General features: G+C 32.6%; 2 protein-coding genes across 2 annotated transcripts; both read left to right on the top strand.

Moving 5' to 3' along the window:
* Positions 1 to 1,087: 1,087 nt before the first annotated feature.
* On the top strand, positions 1,088 to 5,631 carry LOC112728251 (3-phosphoshikimate 1-carboxyvinyltransferase 2). Its single transcript, XM_025778311.3, has 8 exons — positions 1,088 to 1,769; positions 2,398 to 2,642; positions 2,938 to 3,091; positions 3,676 to 3,890; positions 3,964 to 4,081; positions 4,206 to 4,416; positions 4,853 to 4,914; positions 5,186 to 5,631. Exons 1-8 carry the CDS (start codon positions 1,413 to 1,415, stop codon positions 5,402 to 5,404), a joined length of 1,581 nt encoding a protein of 526 aa, XP_025634096.1. The 5' UTR covers positions 1,088 to 1,412; the 3' UTR covers positions 5,405 to 5,631.
* A 9,927-nt stretch (positions 5,632 to 15,558) lies between these two features.
* On the top strand, positions 15,559 to 18,106 carry LOC112728252 (UDP-glucuronate 4-epimerase 3). Its single transcript, XM_025778312.3, has one exon. The coding sequence runs from the start codon at positions 16,323 to 16,325 to the stop codon at positions 17,637 to 17,639; it is 1,317 nt and encodes a 438-aa protein (XP_025634097.1). The 5' UTR covers positions 15,559 to 16,322; the 3' UTR covers positions 17,640 to 18,106.
* Positions 18,107 to 19,966: the final 1,860 nt, after the last annotated feature.

The following is a 19,966-nucleotide window of genomic DNA, read 5'->3' on the forward strand; positions in this document are numbered from 1 at the left end:
ATTTCAACGCATAATATCTACACCACTCTATACTAAGTAAAGGAGCATAACTTACATAAATACCATCCTGTAGTTGTGCTGCTATAGGGAAAAAAGAAAACAAATCCATAATTTGATAGAAGAACATTTCAGAATCTAGCATATATTGGCACTCTTTTATAACATGAGAATTAAGTCTTTTTCTTGTGTTGCTTTTCCTTTTAAGAGAAAAACAGAAAAAAAAAATAATCCGTAATTTAGATGATCGAATTATAATTTAGTTTTGGGGAAATTGCTTTGATTATAATTTTAAATTAATTAACCATTTTAATATAACTCCTTGGAAATATTTTCGCTTTCATCCTGAGAAAAGAGACCTTTTTAGACAATAATTTTTTTGTATAATTTTAAAGAATATTCCAAAGCTTAAACAGTAAATATTCCACTGGTTTGGTGAGATAGAGATAGTGTTTGGCTGCCTTGCTTTCTGTTTCTCTCTAGTCCATTCCACCAACCTTTCCCTTCTCACCAACCCCTTCTTCGAATAGATTCGTGTGCACCTTTCTAATATATAAATGGTAAAATACTTTAGACTTTAGAGCTTAGAGCATATTTAATATTGAATTGAAAACATTCGTATATAGTCATAAAGTTTTTTTTATTCTTTTTTGTAATTTTTAAATATTTTATATATTAAAAATTTAAAATGAATGATGATAATTATTTTTAAAACAAACATTAAGATTACAGTTGAAGGAGAGATAGAAATTGAAAAATTGAAACTAAATTAAGTTTCTATATTATGTTTAGTTTAATGTGTGTAGACCTAAATTATATAGTATTAGATTTGGTTTAAGATAAATATGTATATGAAATATGAATATTTACTAAAGATAGAGGGCCAGTATTTTTATTAAAATTTGGTGAACACTTAACCAGTAAAAGAGAAATGAGTAATTCTACATCATTAGATAAAATCTCACACTATTAAAAACACTAATAATAATTAATTGATGACTATAAATCACAAAACTTGTTGGTCTCCTAACACTCCTAGTATTAAAATTCGTTAATGTTATAATGCTATCTAATATGTTCTCCTCAATTTACCACCCTAAGTCCCTAACTACTAATTGTAATAGGTAATAACCAAGGACCTACATAAACCCATTTTTGTTGGTAGGTGCACTTCTCGAATCACTCTCAATTTCCTTTTTTCGTGTGAGAAATGTGCATCTTGGTTGGCATGTCTGAAATAATTTAAGTCACTTGTATAATTTAGAGTCAATCCACCAACCACTCATTTCACCAAACCCCCAAAAGCAAAACACAAAATAACTTGTTTCACCCACACTCAGAAAACACATTTACAAAAGAGATTGAGGATTATTGCTGAGCATCTAATAAAGTTTGAATCTTAACAAAATTTTGAGATGGCCCAAGTGACCAGAATCCACAATGGTCCTCAAAACACACAGATTCTTCTTCGCCATACTCACAATTCCCACATACCCAAATCAGCAAACTCAGTTTCATTGAAGTCACAACTTTGGGGCACCTCAAAATCTGTGAGCTTGAATCACAAAAATGGTGTCTTTTTGGGAAATTTTGAGGTGGGTAGGTGCAATAATAATGTGGTTAGGGTTTCTGCATCTGTTGCCGCTACAGAGAAGCCTTCGACGGCGCCGGAGATCGTTCTGGAACCTATCAAAGAAATCTCCGGAACCATCACATTGCCTGGCTCGAAGTCTCTGTCCAATCGAATTTTGCTTCTTGCTGCTCTCTCTGAGGTGAAGATTTCATTTAATTTCATTTTTGAGGGGAAAAAAAGAGAGCTTTTTGGTTCTGTAATTGGAAGCTGGAGCTTATGTTGTTGATTTTGAATTTTATGGTTTTAAGGAAATTGAAGCGCTTGATTCAGCATAAATGGACATGAAATTAATATGCCCAATGATAAGAAATGTGGAATGTGGACTGAAATGTGATTAGTTGTGATTAGGAGCTAGAGTTGATTTGTTGATGATATTGAATATTGTCATTATTCTTGTGAAAATGAAGTACCTTTTCTATGAAGACATGAAGAAGATTGATATTTTAATGAAGTAGCTAATGATTAGAATGCTGATTGTAATTTGACTATGTGATCCAATTGTTATTTGCTAGATACTTTAGAGGAAACAGGATTATATACTTATTCATGTTTTGGACTTTTTTGAAATTTGGCATGTAAGAATATCTACATGGTCGATGGTTATCCAAGTTTGATTAAAGTATTCTTAGAAATAAAATAAAAAAAACATATGAAGTTAGCGGGTGTTTCAAGATCAGTTTCATTTATCAGTTTCATTTTATTGCTCTTACAACTTTTGATTCGTTAATGGTTGTCTTGTTGACATTATTTCTGCTATTTTTATTCAGGGAACAACTGTTGTGGACAACTTGTTGAATAGCGAGGATGTTCATTACATGCTCGGTGCATTAAGGACCCTTGGACTACGAGTGGAAGATGACAAAAATGCCAAACAAGCAATCGTGGAAGGCTGTGGGGGGTTGTTTCCCACTGGTCGAGAGTCTAAAGAGGAAGTTACTTTATTCCTTGGAAATGCTGGTACTGCAATGCGTCCTTTGACAGCAGCTGTGACTGCTGCAGGTGGAAACACAAGGTCTGTCATATTATAAGTCCTCACAATCTTTGAATTACTTATAGTATAAGTAACAATAGAGCATGCACTCTTTCTTTATACTATTATAATCTAGACAATTCTTTTTAGATTAGTCAAACCCCTTCTTTCAAAACTTAAAGGTGCCTTTTTAGTTACATTTAATATTTATACGAGCATGCGAAGGTTGAGCAAACAAATTTTGAGGAGCACCCCTGATGATCAACCTTAACCTCTACTTTCTTCTGTCATGATCACTGGTCTGAGTTGCTAATGAACCAATTTGTGTTTTTTTCAGCTATGTACTTGATGGGGTGCCCCGAATGAGAGAGAGGCCTATTGGAGATTTGGTGGCTGGTCTCAAGCAGCTTGGTGCAGATGTTGATTGTTCCCTTGGCACAAACTGTCCACCTGTTCGTGTAGTTGGGAAGGGAGGACTTCCTGGGGGAAAGGTAAGGTTTTGCCTTAGGATTTTATTAGATTATGTGCCAGTTGTGTAATGCATGTGTCTATCCTTACTCATTATACCTTCTGGCATCGGCGTTAAAATTCTCTGTTATTGTTGAAACAGTTTACAGTAGAGTTGCTACTATTATTTCATGATAATTTTAACTGAGAATTAGTGAGGGAGTGGCCTGTGACGTCAATTTGTATTTATATTGTTAAAATTTCTTCTGGCTAAACAAACTTCACAGTTGGTTGAGGCAGACAAACTCTAATTGAATGATCTTTCTTCTATCTTAGAATGACAATTACAAGCCACTGATTGATTCTTGAATTAAATAGTGAGAGGAATGTTGGATGAGGATTTTTCTTATCAAACTTTATCCATCACTTTTATAATTTTTCGGTCAAATTGAGAACTGAGTCATGGACTGTCCTTCGAAATGGGATTGCTTAATTTTCTAAAGTTACTTACAAACTCTCGATAACTTTACATAGATATGGTATTTTAATTATAACTTCTCTGAAGAAAAATATTGTAACCGGTGTTTATTTGATCCTTTTCAAATGCTTTTATTTATCTTATTTGCAGGTGAAGTTGTCTGGATCAATTAGCAGTCAATACTTGACTGCATTGCTCATGGCAGCTCCTTTGGCCCTTGGTGATGTTGAAATTGAGATTATCGATAAACTGATTTCTGTTCCCTACGTTGATATGACTTTGAAACTGATGGAGCGCTTTGGAGTCCATGTGGAGCACAGCGGTAACTGGGATAGGTTCTTGGTCCACGGAGGTCAAAAGTACAAGTAAGTTTCTATTATTGAGTTGTAAAGATTTCAGAATAAATTATTGTGACTATAATTGGAAGTTTCCTACCAGGTCTCCTGGGAATGCTTTTGTTGAAGGCGATGCTTCTAGTGCCAGCTACTTCCTTGCAGGTGCAGCTGTTACCGGTGGGACTATCACAGTTGTAGGCTGCGGCACAAGTAGTTTACAGGTATGTGAATCCAATGAACTCTATGACATGAATCCTGATCAGATTATCTTTTTCAGTGGAGCCATTTTGCGTTTCGCTTAAAAATGCCCTGAGCTTCTCTTAACTTGATCCATCTTTATTAAAGGGAGATGTAAAATTTGCTGAAGTTCTCGAAAAGATGGGAGCTAAAGTTACATGGACAGAGAACAGTGTCACCGTTACTGGCCCACCACGAGATCCTTCAGGCCGAAAAGTCTTGCAAGGCGTTGATGTCAATATGAACAAGATGCCAGATGTTGCCATGACTCTTGCTGTTGTTGCGCTATTTGCTAATGGCCCCACTGCCATAAGAGATGGTATGGTTTATTCCTTTGTCTGTGCTCTAGTAGTTTGTTTAAAAAGTTCTTTTGTTGTGGTTAATTACATCGGAATTCGATTAGCCACTATGTCCTTAAAACCATGGTCTTCTAAGTTTTACTTGTTTTTCTGAGAACTTTATCCGTGGTTCTTAATTATTGTATCCCCTTTGTAACTCACATAGTTCTTGTTGTGATGTCTTCGGTATAATTAGAAATAATATTTGTGTGGAGATACCCTTCCTTGTTTATTTGTTTAATTTAAAATCTTTTTAACAAATTGCAAGTATGTAGTTTTATCCGAAAAGGGGTAGCGCGAGTCATTGTCTCATTGGCTATATAATCCATTTGAGCTATATCTTCTGCTATATCATTCAAGCAAACTTGTTTGCATCTCAGGCACTGATTTATTCTTTATGTTTCTTCTACTTTTCAGTGGCTAGTTGGAGAGTTAAGGAGACAGAGAGAATGATAGCAATTTGCACAGAACTTAGGAAGGTGAGTAGTGTCTTGCTGCTTCTTTTTAACAAAATGAATGCCCCCCAAATGAGTTAACAATTCATTGAGAAACTAAATGATTTTGAAACCAAACCAAGCTATAAAAGTAGAAGTTCAAACATTGAAATTCCTAGTAAAAGAAGGATTTGATCTATATGCACTGTTAATGTCAATAAAGTTTACACACATTTGATTGACAATATAAAATTCAAGCAAATATAACACTCAATTGGGAAGTTCTTATCTCATTGTCCTGTCGTTGGTATTTCAGCTAGGAGCAACAGTTGAAGAAGGTCCTGATTACTGTGTGATAACGCCACCCGAGAAATTGAACATCACGGCGATCGACACGTACGATGACCACAGAATGGCCATGGCATTTTCTCTTGCTGCGTGTGGCGATGTTCCGGTAACCATCAATGATCCTGGTTGCACCCGGAAAACATTCCCTGATTACTTTGAAGTTCTTGCAAAGTACACCAAGCAATAAACATTCTTGTACATTTTTAGTAGGGAAGGGAGAGAGAGAAATATATATAATATAAAATGCTCACTAAGCAGTGAGATTATTATGGCTTGCTTTTGATTTCTGAGTTATTTCCTTGTAACGACTTGTGAACAATTTGTAATATTGAAATGAGTCATTGGTTTTGTTGTATCAAATAATGTAATTTGATTCTCTATAGTGACTTAAGGTTATCTTTTTTTTTTTCTTTAGTTAAGGTTATCTTTTTTTTTTTCTTTAGTTTTCACAATATCTCCTAATTTACCAGGTCAAAGACTAATCAGTCGAGAATCGGAACTCCATTAAGGATTTGTCGCTGGCTAATAGATTGTTGTATACATAGCAATGGCTTAAGGTTATTTGAAATTTTTTTTTTTTTAGTTTTTCACGGTATTTTCTAGCTTGGCAAGTCAAAGATAAATCCGTCAGGAATTGGAGCTCCATTTAAGGGTTTGTCGCTGGCTAATGGATTGTTGTATATAGAAGACGGGATTTGAATTTCTGTCACTTATTTAAGCAAACTAGTGAGTTAACTACTAGATCAATCTAACTTAGTTGACTTATCTTTTTTTTTTTTGTTGGGGTTGACTTAAGGTTATCTTTATCAATGTCCATTTTCCTTGTCTGGTCTTTCTCAATCTGTTTTTTTCCTTAGTTGGGCTTTTTTGAGAATTACCTTTTCAATATGATTTTAAGGGATTTTGGGATGAACTTTTCCTTTGGTCAAGGGTAAAGGCCGGGAAACCCAACCCCAATCCAAACAATGTTAATCCCAATGAAAATCCAGTTTTTGTTGTGTTATACTTTTTTTTCTTTCCTGGGCCTATGGCCTCCTTTCCATACCAAAATAGAGGCTTAGAATTGACTTAGGACCCTTTGGGAAGTTTTAAAAGTAATTTTTTTGAGTTTTTGACTTATAAAAAGTAGTAGTATTAAGGACAATTTACATAAATAAATTATTTGTCTCTCAAATTTACACAATTGCATTATTTTAAATATGAAGACGCAAATACATTGTTTCATATATCTATAGAAACACATAATCCGCTATAACCAGCGGCGGATTACATGTGAATGGGGAAGCACATAAACCGCTAGAGGCTGTCGCGGTTTTTGTTTGTTGATGCTTGGTTATAAACCGCTACTGCCAATCGCGGTTTATGTGTATTGGGACACGTGCGTAAACTGCTGGAGGCAGCAGCGGTTTACGTTGAGTATATATTTTTTGCAATCATATGATTTATATGGATAAAAAATGAAGTAATTTTTAAAGAAAAAATGTATACTTTAGTGAATTTTTTACTAAAAATAAATTATTTTATCATCATGAGTTTTAGAAGGGATGAAGATAAAAAAAAAAAGAAATTAGTCTTAGTTTATATATTTTAGTACTTTGTGAGTACTCACTCCTTGATTTGCTATTTAGTCTCATCTTAATAATAAATACAAATAAAAAATTATTACATACATATTTATATTTTCTATTTTATTCATTAAAATTATGATGTTATCACTATTATTTATCCAATCAATCAACTATAAAATACAAATAGTTTTTACTTTTTAAAATCTTAGAAATTATAAATGCAATGACCTTTTGAATTATATAGCTAAAGTTTAAAGATGATTTTTTAAATACATATTAATTGATAAAATTTTATATTCTTATGAATTATTTTTTTAAATTAAAAAAAATAAAATTACTAATATCTATCAGAATAATTATACCTTTCTATCAACATAGATTTAATAAATATATATAAATTTATATTTTAAAATTTAAAATTTAAAATTTAAAATTAATTTTATTTTAATTTTTTAAATATTCAAATAAAATACAATTTTAACAAAAGGCTTCTACAATTATAGAAAATATATATTATTTGGTCTTGGTTTATAAATTTTAAAAGAGATGAGAAGCCAATGAGTTATAGCTCAAATGGCATAGACTCCCCATACTCAATTAAGAGGTTGCGTGTTCGAGTCTCTTGAGAAAAGTCACAAAAAAAAAAAAATACTTAAATTATTTCAGTCACCAAAAAAAAAAAAGAGATGAGAATAAAAAAAATTAGTCTTAGTTTATATAATTTAATATTTTGAGTATTGTATTTTTTTATTTGTAATTTGGTCTCACTTTTAATAATAAATACAAATAAAAAATTTATTACATACATATTTATATTTTTTAAATTATGCTGTGAAATGATAAATTAAATTTTTTATTTATGATATTATTTAAATAGTATATACCATTAATTATTTATTTTGTAATTATTTTTTTAGATAAATATTTGTTTTACTATTTGTTTTCATACTCAACGTAAACTAACGGTTTACGCACATATCCCAATACACATAAACCGTTACTGCCAGTAGCAGTTTATGGCCAATCATCACGGGTAGCAGGTACCCGATTACCCGTCCGAACTCGAACCGAACCAATTAAATTGGTTCTGAAACCAACGGGTAATCGAGTCTAACCCGAACCAAACCGATGGATTTTGTTAGTGATTGGTTCGGGTATCGGTTTTGGGGGTGCGGAACCCGAACCAACCCGCGAACCCGATCATATATTAATTACATAAAAAAAACTAAAAAAATATATATGACTTTTTCATTAGACAATGATTATTCATTATAGATTTTAATGAGTTTAGTTTTTAATGTATTTGGTGTTTAACATGTTTGGATTATTTTTATTGATGTTACATGTTTATTGTACTTGTTGAATTTTTAAGATAAAAATTTGGTTTTTTTTTTATGAATTTCAAAGTCATCGGGTACCCAATTATCCGAACCGAACAAATCCGTTCTTAATCGGTTTGGTTTGGTTCGGGTACATGTACAAAAAAATGCAAATCCGAACCAAACCGAATCAATTACATTTTGATCGATTCGGTTTTAATTTTACAATAAACCCGAACCAAACCAACCCGTGCTCACCCCTACCATTCACATGTAATCCGCTGCTGGCTATAGCGGATTATGTGTTTTGGGAAACCGCTACTGGCAGTAGCGGTTTCTATAAATATATGAAACAATGTATTTGCGTCTTCATATTTAAAACAATGTAATTACGTAAATTTGAGGGGCAAACAATTTATTTATGTAAATTACCGTAGTATTAATGTTTAATGTAATTTTTAAAACCAAATTGCAGCTTTCGAACTTTGGTTTTAACATTTTGGATTTCTCCAAAATAACACATGCTAATAGGTTGACAGGTGGAGATGCGCAGGTATGAAGCACCATATAGTGGCAACCAAACTGGTTGGACCGTTTCTGTCGGTTCCTACCAAATTTGACTAGTTTATATTGATTTTTATTTTACACGGTCTAAAAAGTAAATCGAACCGATTTATAGTCTAATTCATCAATTTTTCGATCGAACCAACTAATTTGGTTCCGTTTTTACCACTATGATTGAAACAAAGAAACAAGATAACCCATTAACCCTAAAATGAAAAGTGAACAGAAGAGATAAGATAGTACAACAGAATCCAATCTCATGTAATTTTTGGTTTTAGCTGTTTACCCAAACTAGACTTTAGCTCTTCCAAAAACCCAAACATGTATGGCATCAAGTACAAGCAAGGCGTAGTGGTTTAGGGAGTTGTCTCAGGACCTTAGATATTAGTTTAGAATCAGAGATTATTGTTTAGTGGGTCGGTTGGTTTCGGTGTGGGTCGGGCTCCTGGCCCGTGCCCCGTCAAAAAAAAAACGAATATTACTTTGTAATGATGAATCTATGTATTAAATGCCCAAAAAATTATGTATTAGGTCTTCAATTCTAATCAATTAAATTATGTTAACGGTCAAAAGAAAAAAAGTTTTAAAATTACCATTTTCTACCATTTAAATATATTTTCATATGAAGGGATAAATTTGTTTATCTTCTTAAATAGTAACAACAAGAGGCTAATTTGTGCTTAGAAATTTTCATCAAGGACTAAAATAGAGTTTAGTCCAAAAAAAAAGTTGTTGCCTTTAAACTTATTCTTAGGAAGATTATTTTTTCTATTTTCTCTTAAAATTTTATTCAAATAAGTTACACAAACATAAATTTTTAATAACAAAAGTCACTTTTCTTATTGAAAAGGAAATAAAAAGAATAAATAAATCCAACCTTCAAGTGTGGAATTGAAATTCCTCACAATAAAACTTGGACTCACTTCTGATTCAGTGTAGGCTTCGGCCTCTACAAAACAAAAACAAAAAATTGGTTTGGTCTCTAATATAAAGCAAGGTCTATGGAGGAAAAAAAAAACTTCATTTTTCTCCAATCTGATTATGTTTATCATTAATTATTTCAGACCCCAAAAAATATTATTATTATTATTATTATTATTATTATTATTATTATTATTATTATTTGACCAATAAAAAAATAGACATTAATTATTGCTTATCTAATATAGTTGAAGTTCATAACTCCTTCTCACATGGCCATCTCATTACTAACATTTCTCACAGCAGAACCACATTGGTGAGTATTTTAAGAGATGCATGTGATTCTGCACTAAATATTTTACAATAACTAAATCTATGGTTTTGACAATAAAATGTGTACAAATTATTCCACCTTATAGGCTTAATATGCACATGATAATTCATTGACAATGATGAAAAATCACCTCATGGCCGTGTCTCATGCCTTATTTTATTTTATTTTCCATTTTGTCATTATTATATATATAATATAAAATCAAATTGCACATGGCAAAGGATACTGTTTGATTTGTCATATTAGTTTTTAATCTTTCACAAATATGTCCCTTACCTAAAAAGAGAAAAGTAAACTAATAAATAATTAAGAACAGTGCCACCGCCACTCTTTCTTCTTCCATCATATTCTGAGTTCTCATTGCTCTTTTATGCTGTCAGTCTGGGATTTCAATCCAAAAGAAGAAACCTTTTTTATTTTATAAAAATAAATAAATTTAATAAATAAATAAATATATAAATAAATTTATTGCTATGTTAAATTTGTTGGAAGTTTGGTATTTAAGTTATATACATAGAAATTAGACACTTATAGTCGACATTAGAAAGAAAATAAGGATGACACAAAAAAAAAAAAAAATCATAATAAGGATAAAGAATAAAGCTAGATACAAAAGGTATTAGGCAATGAAAAAGAAAAAGTTGGTCAAATTAGCATCTTAATAATTTTCTCTTTATTATGGTTTATTTACTTATTCAACTTTTTTTTAGGTAAAGTTCTTCCTAATTTTCCTTCCCTCTCCAAAATTTTAGAAAATTGATTAACTTAGTTAACCCAAAAAAGTTTCATAAATTGAATAAAATATCTTTGTAAATAGAATTTTTATTTTTTTTTAATTATATTTTCCAGATCTCAAAAGCTCAAAACTCAAATTTAACTATTAATTAAAAATTTAAAATACTTACTTGATTGATCAACTTAAAAATAAATTTCTTTTATTATATATATTATTACAGTTCAACTTTTAGCTTGAATCTAAAGTTATAATCAACCTAAGACTGTCCTAAGCATGTTAATTTATAAAAGACAAAATTTAGATCATATTCATGTAAAATCTTGTGTATATCTCTTGCGAATTTATTGAGTCAAGATTTAATTTGGTACTTTAGGATAATAAACACAATCAACTATTTTCTGTTATAACTAACAAATATGACAAGCAATGTAGAAATTAATCAAGGATAACTAAACAAAAAAGCTAAAATTGTGCAATAGAAACATATTATTGAGAATATCATTAAAGATGATATCAAGTCATGTTTGAAAAGATTATGCACAATCAAGACAGTAAGTAATACTCTCCAAAATCATATCTGCATTCGGTGAATGAAAAAAAAGTTTTCCTCTTCAATATCAATGGAATCAACTCATAAATGATACAACGGCTAGTTGATAAAAAAAGAAAATCATTCCAATATTAAAGAATAGATATCAAACTCTATAAAAGAAGATTTTATTCAAGGAAGAGATTGCCATTTTCGTGCATATTTTCAAACCATACAACCAATCCTTGTTTTCTTTATTTTTGAGGGTGTTCATACTTATCTTTTGTCCAAATTTAAACATATATTGAGAGATATAAACAGTAAAGAGAGTTGCTCACACAAAAGCTATTTAACATTTGTTTGAGTATTTTGATTTTAAAAGTGTGCTGGGTTAGAGTATATATAGTTTTTCTTAATTAGATTGGGTTTGCACCTAGATGATTTATTAAGTTTGGAATAGTTTTGGTGGTTTACAAGAATGTGAATCTCTTGAAATTGGTGTTTGTAATCAATCTTGATTATAGTAAAAATTCTACCATTGTTGTGGTGTAGATTGGATGTAGGTCACATTGTATTAAGTGGTCGAATTAGGATATATCGTTGTCCCAATCTTCTTCCCTTTTCGAAGCCATTTCAATTCTGTTCTGCTACGATAAGACAAAATTGAAAATAATCTCCTAAGAGCAAAATTTTGCATAACTTGTTTATTCAAATCTTAAAAGTAGTTTATTGATTCAACCCCCTTCTCAACTCACTTGGGAACCTTCATACTTCATTGATCAACTTAAAAATAAATTCTCGTTATATATATTGTTACAGTTCAACTTTTAGATTGAGTCTAAAGTTATAGCCGACCTAAGACCGCCCTCTATATGTTAGTTTATAAAAGACAAAATCTAGATCATATTCATGTAAGATCTTGCGTATATTTCATGCGAATTTATTCAAGATATTTCATATTCTCCTTTCAAACACTATAAATAAATACTTAATACATGTCTAAGGTACATTAGCATGCATTTAGTTGGTGTTTTCGTATACCAAAGACATAGACACGATGGTACATGTCCACCGTTTGTTTGTTGAGACACAAATTTTTTATGGACATACACGATGACACACAAGTGTACACAAAATACATGTTTTTAGTGTCTTTCATTTAATTTGAGACATTGAGACACACCTTATAAGACACAAAATTTTATATTTTATCCTTTCTTTTTTTTTTGAAATTCCAACTATGTCCCTAATTAATCTAACCCTAGTTCCCCTTTCCTCTTTTATCTTTTCTATTATGTGTTTCTAACCCAAAATCCTTCCAACATCCACATTCCTTCTTCCATCTTTTTTCTTCCATTGTCGTGTCTCTCCTCTACACCACCGTCATAACCACTGCCATTGCCGCTCCTCTCTTTTCCATCTCCTTCTCTCTTCCTCTCTTTGCATTGCCCCACCCATCACGTCTACTTCTTTTTTCATTGTTGTGTCCCCCCACATTGCTGCTGCTGGTTGCCACCACTGATATCCCTTCTTTCTTCTTTATTCCCTTCTCTCTCTTTTTTCTTTCTCTCTTCACACTGTCGCACCCATCACCACCATTGGTCATCATTTTCGGTCAGATTTATTCGTCTACACTCAGGCGTCGTTCAAATATGTTTGCTCCACTATTACTTGAATCAATTTCATTAAGAAAGGCAAAAAAAGACTAAGCAAGTTCCAAAGGGTAGTCGACCATTCTTCAGATCTATTCGTGATGAATAAATAAAACTTGATAGTATTGTGTGGTAAAGTTAAAATATTGCCGGTGGCAGTAGTGATAAAAAGCTATGGTGATAGCAACTTTAATGTTGATAGTAAATGATGGTAGAGAACTAATAAGGATAAAATAAATATTTGAATTAAATTGTTATATTTTGTACACTATTATCAAATACGTTCAAAAATTTATGTCTACTTATGTTCATGTCTTTTAATATATTTATGTCTGTGTCCATATGTTATGAAAACAGTAACCAAACAAAATCTTATCTATTTTTAATTTTTATACTAATCTCTTATAAGTATATTTCACCGTCATAAAAATACTAATCTAAAATAAGAAAATTCACCATAACTTTATGTTTTAATCTTACAAATTTATATTATTCCACGACCATAAGAGATAATCCTAAAATCTCACTTTCTGAATAATAATAATAATAATAATAATAATAATAATAATAATAATAATTCAGGGTGGAAGAATTTGAAGCATTATCATTAGAGTCAGCTTTGTGTTATGGTTTCTACCGTGCAAGGGTGTCATTCTACGCATCTCTATCTATGTATATAATTGTAACTATATGACAATTGGTGTTTATTATATTATGAATTACACGAGTGTGGTAATGATAGTAAAATGTGTGCAATAATACAAACAAGCAAAATTGTACATTTTTCTCCCTTTACTATTACTCTTTCCCTAAATATATATTTGATTTGATTCTCAAACCTTGAAAAACCTTGTGAATGAAGCAACCTTGTCCTTATCTTGAGATTGTTCCACATTAATCTATACATATGTGTTGAAGCACATGATACTTTACTGCCCTTACATAATAAGGATTCTAGGGAGGAGATGCTTTTTCCTTCATTTTCAAGTTTGTTTGCACTCCAAGTTGTTCATTCAATGCATTTCCTTTTCTCCTTTTTATTTTTTTCTTTCCCTCACTCTAACACCCTAACAAACACAAGTTGACAATAATTTATATAGGGGCTATATTTACTCAAACCAATTCTTAGTGAATAATATAGAGAGCTTTGTCATTTGTCAATTTTCAATTTGTCATTACTTATTAGACTATTTTAGGATTATTTCATGCTTTAATTGTAAGATTCTTATTTTGTTTTTATTTTTTGAAATGCAAGTATGTAAAAGATAATTAGTACATTTAGTTTTTTTTTTAATGGCTTTGTATCTCATGTAAACAAGTTTAATTATCATGATTGTAATCAGAAATGGATAATTTATAAATATTCTTGTAAGCATATAAAAAATAAAAGAATAAATAAATATTTTGATATTTGAAGAATTCTAATTTTGACAAAATGAACTCTCACATTTATTTTTAATAAAATAAATTTTTAAATATTTACTCTATTTAATAAAGTGACCCAATCATTCAAAGTGATGAATGAACTTAGATTATTTTATAAAATAAAATAAATATTTAGGATTTATTTTGTCAAGAACAAATGTAAAAGTCTATTTTGGTAAAATCTAAAAATATTTTGAGGATCAAAATGACTAATTAAAAAAAAAAAAAAAAAACTAGAACTATAGGCTAATCCTAATAGAATTATCTAAACTTTTTGAGGAAAGTGTGTGTCTTATGCTGCCCTGGTCATAAGGGAACAATGCCAAAAAAGTGAAAGTTATTAGGATGATGAGGACAACACTAATAGTAGGATATGCTACAAATTGGACCTTAGCTAGTTAAAGTTAGCTATATAATAAATTGTGAGGTAAGAAATGGAGAAAAGAAATAAAGAAAAATTGTATAAATAAATTACATTATGCTTGAACTTTTGATGTCTTAATTCCTTAATGGATTGTATTCCAACTTCCAAAGAAGAAATACTATGTGATTGTCAAATTAATTAGTCTATGACTTATCCATTGATGCAGTTGTTACAAATGGAAAATCAATAGTAAATTTTTTGACAAAAAGTCATATTAAAAGTATCAAATACACTTATGTTTACTTAGATTATAAGAAATACATGTTGTTGATGAGCAAACCAATTATTTGGAACCGAATAAGTCCAAATTATTTTCTTCCAAAATTAAGTTTCAATTGAATTCATATAATGACATAAAAACTAATAATGCATATTTCCTTTCAATTCTTCTAAGTTCTTATTTCAGTTTCTAGTGTGTTCTAATTCTTCAACTTAGTTCTTATTTACTTATTGTAATTTTTAACATTACTCTCAAGTCCAACTTAGTTAAAAGGAGTTATATATAGGGTTTTGAATTTTAGATACTTTGACTCTCTAGAAGATAAAGAATTTTGACCTAACTAATTTCATAAATCAGTAAAATAAAGCTCCTAATTAAAGATTTCACATTTAAATTCTCTGAATTCGGTATGATCGATTTACTAACTCCCATGGATCTCACACACATTCCCACATGTTGGTGAAATAGATAATTCTTTATAGCCGAAAGCCAAAAACCTTGTCCATTGCATTTTGCACAATCAAACAAAACCACCAATTATGCTCCTCAAATCTAAAACCTCCACATACATAATAACAAATTAAAAAAAAAAAAAGGAATTTCCTCCACACGAAAAATATCCAATAACAAAAGAGGGGTACGCAATTTATAACAAAAATCCCAAAATTCAAGGCACTCCCTCCAATCAAATTAGCATTTAGTATCTTTTAGAGATAGACCTATTTTTACAAAGCATTTATTCTTTCTAGTCTACCAAAACAAAATTCGTTAAAATATAGTAACAAACAAACAGAATCCTAGACCTAGTTCATTAAATTAACCTTTGAATTTCTCAAGTCTAAGGCTTTCCCACAACCCACCCTCTCCTCTATCCACCTCTTTCTCTCTATTAACACCATTTTATTTATTAGTTAGTTTAAATCAAAATCAATTCTTGAAACCTTTTTGTCTGTGAAAAGTGAAAACTATTAAACCCAAAAGAAGAAGGAGTGGCCACCACCTCCAACCCATTCCTCCAAGAAACAACAAGATTCCCACATTACAGCAAAAAAGAAAAAGCAAAAAGTACCATAACCAAGTCACCACTCACCAACCATTTCAATTTAATTTTTCTCTTTTTAAATAATAAAGAAACCCTAACTTTTTTGTTCCCTCTTCATCCCGAACACCATTACACACCACCACCATTTTTAACAGCAATTGCAGCACAATGCTCCATTTTCCGACGAAACCCTAATACCCAAATTTCCAACCCGCAAATCGAAGAACCCTGAAAAATACACCAAGGTAGCTGCAATTGGCCTCAAATTTCGATTCAAACTTGCGAGAAGAATAGTGGGCACGTTCCAAAATCCTACATTTTCCGCCTCTTTCCCGAGAAAAAAAAAATATTTTCCGAGCTGAGAGCAGAAAATGTCGCACATAGACAGCGCTCCTTCGACGCCAGGCAAGGTCAAGATGGAGAAATCATCGTACTTCTTCACGCGCGGAGGCGGCGCGCGTTGGCACTACTCGCTCGCCAAGCTCACGGTCTGGTCATTCGCCTTCTTGGCCCTCATCTTGATCTTCTTCCTCCGATCGCCGGCGCCGTCGGCGATCACCTCCGCGGCTGACCCGTCGCGCCGGTCATTGAGGAACTACAATTGGGGCGGGTCCGCCTGGGAGAAGCGGGTACGGGCCTCGGCCCGGGCCCGCTCCAGCAATGGACTAACCGTATTGGTAACTGGCGCTGCCGGTTTCGTAGGGACCCACGTCTCGTCGGCGCTGAAGCGCCGGGGAGATGGGGTCCTCGGCATTGACAATTTCAATGACTACTATGACCCTTCTTTGAAGCGTGCGCGGCAAGCTTTGTTGGAGCGCACTGGTGTGTTCATTGTGGAAGGTGACATCAATGATGAAGCTTTGCTGAGGAAGCTCTTTGAGGTTGTTCCATTCACACATGTTATGCATTTGGCTGCTCAAGCTGGTGTGAGGTATGCTATGGAGAACCCTGGCTCTTATGTGCATAGTAACATTGCTGGTTTTGTTAATTTGCTTGAGGTTTGTAAGAGTGTGAATCCACAACCTGCTATAGTTTGGGCTTCTAGTAGCTCAGTTTATGGGTTGAACACTAAGGTGCCATTTAGTGAGAAGGATAGGACTGATCAGCCTGCTAGTTTGTATGCTGCGACAAAGAAGGCCGGTGAGGAGATTGCACACACCTATAATCATATATACGGGCTATCGTTGACTGGGTTGAGGTTCTTTACGGTTTATGGTCCGTGGGGTAGACCTGACATGGCCTACTTCTTCTTCACTAAGGATATATTGAAGGGGAAGCAGATAGCGATCTTTGAGGCCGCAAATCATGGGACGGTTGCAAGGGATTTCACATACATAGATGATATTGTGAAGGGTTGTTTGGGGGCGTTGGATACTGCCGAGAAGAGCACCGGGAGTGGGGGGAAGAAGAGAGGGCCGGCGCAGCTGAGGGTGTTCAATTTGGGGAATACTTCACCTGTGCCTGTTAGTGAACTTGTGAGCATTTTGGAGAGGCTGTTGAAGGTTAAGGCAAAGAGGAACATCATGAAGTTGCCGCGGAATGGGGATGTGCAGTATACCCATGCGAATATTAGCTACGCGCAGAGGGAGCTTGGGTATAAGCCTACGACGGATCTGCAGACTGGCTTGAAGAAATTTGTTCGGTGGTACCTGAATTACTATTCTGATGGGAAAAAAGCTGTTGAGTGATGGGATTCTTTCGACCGTGTGGCAGGATCTTTTGAATTCTTGTTCATTATGATTCTTGTGATTGTTCCTTAGCATTTCTCTGTTTGTTGCACGATCACCCATGTTACATACATGTCGAAGATGGCATATGAAGAGGGAAATTTGTTTCCTACACTAAGGAAATTTTGTTGTTGTTGTTGGAGATTTATGCCTGGGCATCAATTTGCAGTGTCAAAGAAAACACGAAACATCACATTCTTCTCTTCTATTCTTTCGCCCTGAATGTAATTGTTGTAGTTTTAGAAAAAATGTAGCATTTATGACTGATAGAGCATATGCTGATTGGTGGCGGTGTATAATTGTTAAGAAAGCTTAGTAAAATCACACAATAGTTTGATTTCCAGTTCTCGGACTGAACGAATCAATAAGACTTGTATTTTATTTGGATATGTAATTTTTCTGCTATAAATGGACTCCTGTATTGATAATTCTGTGTCTATACTACTTTTCTTGTTGCTAACATTTTGAATATGGATCTATGGCAGCAGGAGCTCTTTCTCATTGAATCATCCTGCATGTATGTTTTCCATCATTATATTAATAGAAAGTTGTTGAATGTTCCTGCAGATACTTGCTTTTCTTGTTTGATTATGTGTCACAGGATTAAGGGTAGATATTGTAAAGAAGCTTAGACAGCATGTTTTTTATGCTTTGTTACCATATGAAGTGATCCATTTGTTGGAATATTTGTTAGGAATTACATTCTGCAATTAGAATAGAAAATATTCAAACAAGAAAGGTTTGTTTATGGAGCACATTTCTGTGGTAGTGTTCCACCTTGGCACCAATGCGGCATATTTACATTCTAGGCAAGGTGGTGGGTTTGCATTGGATGGAGCTAATGATGTCAAAAGAAAAGAAGGTTTACATTCTCAGAGCCAATCTTCCATTTTTAAAACTTAAAATGTGTTCCTTTCTCTTCATTTAATATCTAATATTTTGATGCTTTGCTCTTAACATCTGCTGAGTCTTTCTGTTAAAGGAGAGGGTTATAATGTTTCATAATGAGTTCAATTTGGGACAGATTGTGTTGGCATGACATCTTGCTTCCAACTTCAACTGTTGAACTGGATGTATGCATGGTAAATTTTCCATTTATGCAAGTTCTGAAGACCGTTTGGCAAACCATGAAGTTTCTACTTTCTACAGATACTCAAGTTCAGGGTGTCACTGTTGTCCTCTTAATAGGTGAGCAAAATTTGAATATTTGATTGTTATGAAGATTTAGTTGGTGAAGCCATACATTACATGACATCAATTTCAGTATTGTTCTTATGATAAACTATGAGTTTTGAGATCTCTCTAGATTAAAGTATAAGATTGATTGAAATATGTGGGAAAATAGATTAAGAAAATAGAGTTAAGTCATTATTATATTTGACTATGGCATCAGTTATGCTAATAAAGTGATGTCATTATTAATCATGTTATCATGCCTAGGGTATCATTTAAGCAAGTAGATTATCTGGCAGGTTAGGTATCCTATTTCATTCCATTGCTAGATTAGATCTACAAGCCTACCTTAGTTTGTTATACAGTTTGTGACAACAGCATCACATGTCACATGATTGCGCTTAAGTTATTAAGGTTTAGAAATCAGTTTGCTGCTTCAGAAGGAAGATAGGGTTAGCTTTCATATGCCTTGGCTGTAAAACATGTAGAATATCAATGATCTGTTTTCTGGAATACCTATGTCAAAAAGGACAGTAAGAAAATGCTTAGAGTTATTTGTTTTCAGGATTTTCCTGAAGGAAAAAGTCACTGTTTTCGGTTTTTCCTTAACAAAAATCTTGAAAAATAAAAAACACTGAAAATGAAACAAAAACTAATTAGGCCTTAAGATTTTATTTTTGGGTAATGGATAGAGGTAGAATTAATAGCTAAAATCTTCTTAGAGTACCAACTCCAACCAATGGCCTTAACATTTCTCATTTTTCTTATCTTACCCTTCCTTCACTAATAATGTAACTTTAAATAGCTGTTTTAACTTTGTATTTACAGCTTCATATATCCATGACTCAATCCATTAGAACAGTGACTGCCAAAGTCAAGAATAGCTTCAAGAATTTTTTGTACATAAAAATGTGTGGTTTGGAAAACTTTTTAATAAAGTGATCAATTAGCATTGAGAAGCTCATTTATTCTGTCTATATATCATTATTTTGTCTGAAATCTTGGCTCTAACTGCATTTTTTGTTGTTGTAATAATCTGAAGAATACTAGTGATGTGCAACTCCAAATCAAGCTCTTGGGCTCCACATGGATTTACTTGTTTGGACATCAATTAC

Source organism: Arachis hypogaea, chromosome 12 (assembly GCF_003086295.3).
Source record: "Arachis hypogaea cultivar Tifrunner chromosome 12, arahy.Tifrunner.gnm2.J5K5, whole genome shotgun sequence".
In the NCBI taxonomy this organism is placed as follows: domain Eukaryota; kingdom Viridiplantae; phylum Streptophyta; class Magnoliopsida; order Fabales; family Fabaceae; genus Arachis; species Arachis hypogaea.